Source organism: Mandrillus leucophaeus, unplaced genomic scaffold, assembly GCF_000951045.1.
Source record: "Mandrillus leucophaeus isolate KB7577 unplaced genomic scaffold, Mleu.le_1.0 Scaffold210, whole genome shotgun sequence".
Lineage (NCBI taxonomy): Eukaryota > Metazoa > Chordata > Mammalia > Primates > Cercopithecidae > Mandrillus > Mandrillus leucophaeus.
Window position 1 is genome coordinate 500,804 of NW_012102144.1, and position 8,166 is coordinate 508,969.

General features: G+C 40.6%; 1 protein-coding gene across 1 annotated transcript in view; it reads left to right on the forward strand.

Annotated features, from left to right (window-relative positions):
- The first annotated feature begins 5,775 nt into the window (after positions 1–5,775).
- The window catches only part of SNTN (sentan, cilia apical structure protein), a 13,901-nt gene continuing 11,510 nt past the window's right edge, over positions 5,776–8,166 (forward strand). Inside the window, 2 exon segments of the mRNA XM_011980341.1 lie at positions 5,776–5,885; positions 7,812–7,846. Of these exon segments, the coding sequence (XP_011835731.1) occupies positions 5,776–5,885; positions 7,812–7,846 (145 nt within the window).

Here is an 8,166-nt window from a genome sequence, read left to right on the forward strand (position 1 = left end):
GCCAGGATGGTCTCGATCTCCTGACCTCGTGATCCACCCGTCTCGGCCTCCCAAAGTGCTGGGATTACAGGCTTGAGCCACCGCGCCCGGTCCACAATGTTTCAAAAATTAAGAAAAATGAAAAACTCTCACCACATCAGTAACATAGTAGAGACCCAACAAATGGTCAATTATGGGAAGGGGATACAAAATTTATATCAGAATGACCTTGTGTTTCTTGCACATAGTTATGGCTAAGTGAAGAAGATTTAGTGGTATAAGTAGCTCGCTTTGTCCTTTTGCACCAGCTTCCCACCTTGGCAAGGACAATCAAGTGAGAAGGGAGTGGCAGGGCAGTGTGGTGCCAGTTGCTGCACCATCGCTGCAATCTAAACGTGAGACTGCCATTGCTTGGCTGCGCAAGATACTGCCTTAGCAGAAATGAAAGTAAGTTTCTGGTCTCCTTCTACCGCAGAAAAAGAAAAGGACTGACTACAGAAGAACGGAATTAAATTAGACCTTTAAAAACATCAATACAAATCATCCCAAATGCCCTGAGCCCAACTTTGTAGTTTGCTCAACTGAGTTTATGGCAACAAAATTAAAGATTTCAGCAAAGTTATTCCTACCGAGTTTCCATTGGAAAGGAAAGGAGTACCTTTACTGATAGAATTGAGGGCATATTTAGCTGGAAGAGTAAGTTCCTAAGACTAAGTTTTGCCTTGCGGAATAAAGGGTGAGACTCAAACACAAGACCAGATGACTAGCGGGTGGTGAGCAGAGCTCTACTTTCCCCTTGTCTGGGGAACCACAGTGGCATTGGCAGGGAAAGATACTCAATACCTCCCTTGGTAGTGGCTTCAATCTGGGGTGGTCCTAGCCTTCTAAACTTCATTCTTACATGAACTCACATGGCAAAAGTTTTAATAAACTTTATTGAAGTAAATTTTCTTTATGTATGGATACACCCATGTGACCACCTCCCAGGTCAAAATATAAAACATTTTCGTTATCCCAGAAAGTCCTCTTGTGCTACTTCACAATTAATTTTCCTTCCAGAGGTAATCACTATTTTAACTTTTACCATTATAGATTAGTTTTTCTTTTTCTTAAACTTTATTTAAATAGGATCATACAACATAAATATTCTGTTTTGTGCCTGGCTTCTTTGCTCAGGATAATGGTTTCACAGTTTATTCATGTTGTGGTGTGTACTTGTATTTTGTTCTTTCTTATTGCTGAGTAGTGTTCCAAAAAAGATAACCACACGGCCAGTAATCATATAACGAGGTACTCAAATACCATTCGTTATTAAGGAAATGCAAATTAAAACCACAATGTAATGTCAGAATGATTTGAGTTTAAAAGGACTGGCAATGCTAAGTGTTGGTGAAGATGTGAATAACTGGAACTCTTATATATCACTGCATTACTGGTGGAAGTGTAAAATAGAACACTCCTTTAGAAAACTTTGTCAGTTTCTGAGAAAATTAAACAGAATCTACCTTGTGACCCAGCAAGTCCATGTCTATATGCAAAAGAAATGAGTGATTAGATACACAAAAATACATGTGGAAAAATGTCCATAGAAGCTTTATTCATAATGATTCAACACTGAAAATAAACCTAATATTTATCAGCAGGAGAATGAATACATAAACTGTGGTATCCTCAAATGAATATTTTTTGAAGGTGTGCAAAACACACCCCTCACCCTTGGCATCTCTTCCTTTAGTGGGCATGACACCCTTTCCTTGGGGATTCCATTTCTTTCTCAGGTTCCTCTGAAAGCAGGGAGGGAGCAGGGACACTATATATTAATATGTCCCGACCCCAGACACAAGCCCAGCTTCCCCAGTGGCTATCACACTCTAGATTCTAGGTCATGCTGTATTCAACAAATGTCCAATTACATAAACATTTCATGATGCTAGACCACGAACAGAAGATACAAAAATGATTAAGCCCTGATCGTTGATGAGAAGATAGTGACTTACAGGTTGATTCTTGGACTCAGAAAGATTTGTGCTTGAACCCCAAGTCTTATTAGCTATGTACTCTTGGGCAAGTCCAGGTCTCCTCATCTGCACAACGCAAACAATCACAATAGTGCCCACCAAAAGAGCGTCCTAAGAATTAAATGAGAGGATACATGTGAAGCAATGTCCAGTGCTTAGGAGATTTTAAATCAATGCTATTTATTACTATTATTATTATTATTAATAATTTTCTCAACCTAGTGAGGAGATAAAGCAAATAATAAGTAATTATAAACATAAAGCAACGATAAGAGATGCTAAATAAAAGCAAAACATGCTTTGAGGATATTTAGAGGGAGAAGAGGCTGATTTGAACTAGAAAAATTCTGGTGAGTTCTCATGAGACCTATAGAGAGTTATGATTTGTCAGCTTAGGAAACAAGAACTGTGGTTTTAATTTTCATGATCAGAGTGCAGTAAGAGGTGAAATGATGTAAAATAAATAGCATCAGGTTTGAAACACCACACAGCCTTAGATTTGAATTGAGGCTTATCCATTAATTAGCCAGAGGATTTTGGACAAGGAATTTAACTCCTCTACACTTCATTTTCATCATTTGCAAATGATGGCAATTCCTATTTTTAATAGTTATTGAAAATAAAAAGAATATTTATCAAACACCTCACACAACACCAGTTAATGCAGAAATTTTAACAATTATGCATTGTTAAACAATATTACATAAATATTATATTAATATAACAATAATATATTTTAACATATTAACTGACCATGAAACTAAGGGTCCACACACTATTTCTCTGTGAGTGAGGCTTGGGCAGGGGGCAGTTTTTTTCAAAAAGGCAACCTCATGACCAGCCTGTTGGCATTCACATCCAACAATGACTCTTCAGTTGTTATAGGCCTGTAGGAGAATCTAGTAATCCTTTCTGCCAGGAAAATTCCCATACACATGAAAATTTTTGCATTCATTCCAGTGGTTCTAACACTCCCTGAAACACAGTTCATGAAGTTACTGAGTTTCCAGAACCCTCAATAAATAACTTAGCACCAGGGGAGAGAAAAAAAAAAAAAAAAAGCTAAAGTCAAACTTTCAAAGGCAAGTCTTTTAGACTCTCACTCCTGTTGCCTGATGTTTAATTTTTGCTGAATAGGAAGCAAGTTGGCAGACTCAAGTGTAAAGAGTGAACCTGGTTAAAAAAAAAAGCTTTTCTCTGTGATGGCATTTTTTTCTCACTCCAATAGTTTACCAAATTTCAAGCACTGTTAATACTGTGCTAATCTTCCACTGCCGGCAGCTGCCCAGCCCACAGACGAGAGCCCCACTGCTGCGGTGGTCTTGTGTGCTTGTCAGTAAATCCACACGGAGTTGCTTGTCAAACCCCTGCAGCCATCAACACATTTCCTTTCCCCACATGGATATCTACTCAGTACAGTCGAGCCCTGCCCTCACATTGCCAAAGGGCCAGGTTGACTGAGGGATTTTTGAAACAATGTTTTGCCCAGATAGTTTGATACTGTGTGTAAACAGCCTGAACGTTTTGTGAGATGAGATTCTGATGTAGAAAAAAGGGTGCACTTGCACTTAAAATGTCTGTAAAAATTGCTGTGTCTCTCTGAGAATGTCAGCTTTAATTTAATCCTGACAATAGGAAGATAATCAGAAAATCTCAGATTTCCAGTATTTTGCTTCTGTCATCATTATCATCATCATTAGTATCATCACGCTGTTTCTTGCCCATTTGTTCAACTCTCCCTCCCATTCCATTCTCTGCCCTTCTCTATGCCCCCAGAGGCTGATTCCTACAGACGCCATCTCCTGGGCTCCCTCACTGCCAGTTTCCTGATTGGCTTAGTCAATTGGAGGCACAGGGTGGAGCTCAGAGCGTAGGGTGTTTCTTTGCCCTCCCTCCCTGCTTTGCTTACATTTCTAAGAGTAGCTGTCTCCCTTCAATCACAGCTGCTGTCAAGTGGATCTGCTCCAAGAATTCAGCTCTCACTAGAACGCTATAATATTTTCTCTCCTTGTCCCTCAGAACTAAGGGTGGTAACAGCTTCCCACTATTGCTAATCTCTGGATGCTGCAGCACCTCTGTATAGTTTCCTGACTTTGCTTGTTGCACATCCTTCTGTGAATGTCTCTGATACTGTCATATGTAATATCATCTTCTCTACGGCTGTTATTTTATTGATTGCTCCTCACTGTGCTGAGTGCCCCAAAACACATACTCATTTAGCCTTCACAAAAATTCCAGTGGGAAAGTATTTCACAGATGAGAAAGCCAGCTTAGCAGCTTTAAGGATCTTATGCCAGGTAACACAACTAGGAAGTGTCAGAGTCAGAATTCAAACCCAGCTCTTGCCACTCCAAAGTCTGTTTTTAACCACTGCCAACAACTCTGCAACACGACCCACATAAGAATCACCTGAAGTGTTTGTTGAAAATCCAAATTTTAGGAAACTTGCCCAGACTCCCCTTTCTGAGGAAGCTATCTCTAGGGTTTCACTTGAGCAGTGAGACTGGCTCAGGGTCATCGCGTGACCCACAGAAGATGATTGCATGGGGTAACTGACAACCTACGGGGTGAACTGGCACTAAAACTCTGACCAGCATGGGCAACGGTAATTAGTAAGACCAATCAAACTCTCCCCTGCATCCCAAATTTGAATTAAAAATGCTAAGGAAATTAATGAAGAGGTAGAGGGAAGAGAAAAAAGAAAACTCACAAAGAGAAGCAGGCAATGGGAGAGTGACATACATGGTCATTTGATGGTGGAGCAGTGACCAGTGAAGTGAAGCAGCAATAAGACAACAGAGACCCTGGAGCCTATCATAGCCTGAATAGTGATTATTCTTAGCTTCTCTTGAGAATTCTAGCTCTTCTCACCCATCAGCTCACCAGTGACTTATGCAATTGTTTGACATGTCTTTCCTGAACTGGACTCATTTGGCTGAGCTGATACATCCTCTCATTTTTACAGAAAGGGCTCTAAGCTACCAAAAGTGAAATAGCCTCCTATCGGCCTTGCTACATTTATCCTGTCCACCTCTCTAAACCATTACTCACATTGAAGTTGGGGTGATCTCTCAAAAATGTAAATTTAACTTCATTAACCTCCTTGCTTAAAATACACAAAGGACTTCCTATTCTTTTGACATACAGTAAAAAAAAAAAAAAATCCTACAGTGACCTACAAGTTCCTACATGGCCTGGCCACCAAGTCTGCTCTTCAGCCTCAGCTTGAGACACACACACCCAATCTCTCTGGTTCAGTCATGCTGGCCTTCTTTCAGTCCCTTCTGATCACCACATTCCCTCCTGCCCCAGGGCTCAGCACAGGCTATTCCTTCTGTCTACAATATGGATCCCTTATCCTTGCGCCTAGTTGCGCCTAGTTAACGCCTACTCATCATCAAGCATCACTTCCCCAGGGATGCCCCACTGACTCCCTGACTGATGTCAATCTCTTGGCATCTGCCTTGCATAGTATTATTCACAGGTGTGACTTTTTGTGCAATTACTTGTTTAATATCAGTCATTCCCACTAAACTCCCTGAGACCAGGGTCTACATCTGATTTTGCTCACTGTTGTTTCCCCAGCAGCTTGTACAGTGCCTGGCTCGCAGTAGGCATGAAAGTGTTTGTTGAATGATTTGATGTCTACATACAATGACGCTGTGGAAAGTTCTTCTAGACATGCAATCGTATAGTTGTCATGGAGTGAATGACAATAGTAACAGTGGGCAAGTGGCTGTTGCTTAGGAAGGACTGACACAAAACAGAAGACAAGAGAATGGCTGGCTGTATGCACAGTACCTAGCACAAAGCTCTCCACTTGGAAGGGGATCCCAATCTTCGTGCAGCCCCAACATCCACCTGAGCACCTCAGAAAATGCCCAAAAGGTCAGTGGCACTTGGCTGTCTTTTATTGAGTTTCATTTAAGCTTGTGGATATATTTCCAAAGAGTTTATGTCAACAGCTTTAAAAGCCAAGTTATTGCCAGTTTGGTGCCTATTACCTACCCTAATCCAGCTTTAAACTGACTTGGAAAAACAAAGACAACAATCTTGCAGCCTTGACTGCAAAGTGAAAAGATGGTGCAATTAACGCAAATGTCTTTGATTGTCCTTGAGAAACATTTGTGAATCAAAATTGGTAATGACTTACCTGTGTAGCATATTCTCTGAAATTATCCACAACAGAGAGAATTGTTTTATATTATTCAAATGTGTAAAGTTAGGTTTAATAAATGAAAAATGTTCTTTCTCATATAATTTCACTTAGGAGACTGGCTTCAGTTCCAAAAACCTTTTGTGGACACCTAGCAAGTGCTAGGTACTCTACAAGGCCAGGGGAAGGAGATATGGAGATGGACTGCTTAGTGCTTGCTTCTCAATGATGGCAATAGAAAGAAATACATGCCATGTTTCAAGTGCACATTGTGCAAAGTGAAACGTCCTTCATTTTATAAAGGAAATAATAATGGTGCAGAGGTTGTAGAAGAGCAGGAGGCACTCACCAAGAAGACCATGAAGGGTTCAAGATAACACAGGTCCAACTTTATAATGTTACAAGTGAAAAAAATGAGGACCCCCAAAGACAAAGTTCCCTCAACTGGTTAATGCCAAAACCAGATCCTGAATTCAAAATTTCCTTTTAAGGAGTTATCTGAGGTATTACAAAATTCTATTCTTATTGGCTTTCTCTAAAAACACTCCAGTCATTAGGGGTTGAAAAATCAAGCAAACTTTGATTTGCTGTTGATAAGGGAGCAAGATACAACTTCCTGCCTCCAATCTGGCCCCTTTTCAGTCTACTTCTGATATAATCATGAAATAATTTCCTAGACTGCAAATCTGATCACGAGATTCCTGTTGCACTTAGGATAATAACTGGCATCCTTCATAAGACCTCCAAGGCTTAATATGCCCTGGCCCTGCCTGGCCTTTGATCACTATCTCCTTCTTTCTCTAGGTTCCACCCACACTATACCTTCTCTAGTTCTTCAATCATATTGTGATTTCTGCCACATCAGGCCTCAACACATAAGTTCCCTCTGCATGGAACACTCTTCCTCCTTCTTCACTACTGATTCATTAGGCTCAGGCAGAATGCCATTACCCTGACTGTAGACTAGGTTAGTACTTCTTTGCCCTCTCTATGTGCTCGCCATCACTTTTTATCGAGTTACCTGCCTAGTAAACTGTCTTCCTTTCTAGACTAAGCCCCAAGAGGGTAGGAATGTCTGTATCAGTCACTCATACATTCCACACCTCAGCATAATACCCAGATGCTTAGTTAGGAAGGCTAAGCTGCTGGAACAAAGAAACTTCAAAGTCTGAGCATTTTACAGAACGTGAAGTTCTTTTTTCTTTGTCATGTGACAGTCCAGAGTGGGAGTTCCAGGTCTGTGGCAGTTTTACTCCATGCAATCACGTGAGACACAGGCTGATCAGAATGTGGCTTCTAAAGTCTTCCTGATAATTTCCCCCTTAGTCAGCTTGAATGGGATACAGCATGGAGGAGCTTACACAGAACGTGTTCACTTCTTTTCTGCTCCATTTCCATCTGGAGGAACTCAGTCATGTAGCTGCAAAACTACAAGGAAAATTGAAATATGTGGGCTAGCTGGCCAGCCATGTGCAGGCATTTCTTTACTATGTGGCAAGCAGAAAAAGGATTTTGGAAGACAGATGACTGCTCCACTAAAATGTCAGAGAATATTTATCAAAATAAATAATTTTTAAATTGTTGTATTGCTCTGCTTTAATGCTGATGTCAATACCCCAACTCCCAGAATCATTATATTTCTTTCATTTTTTTGGCAGCATTTCAATACCCAAACAACTGGCTTCAGTGAAAGGTAAGGCACAGATGACTGAGATGTACATTTTTATCCTCTACCAAGATGGCATGCCAAGTGTTAAAAAAATAATAGGATATCAGAGAATGCCAGGGATGTAAGGGAACTTTTGAATAAATCATCAAACATTCACGATGTTCTTTTTGAAGATCTGGGAACTGAGGTCCAGGAGTAGGAATTAACTTGCCTAAACTTATACAGCTCATTAAAGACAGAGTTGAGATGAGACCATGGATCCCCTGGTTCCTAATTCAGTGTTCTCCCCACCATATCCAGTTGCATCTCCAAGGGCAGCATCCTCAGAATGTCTAGAGCGGGAC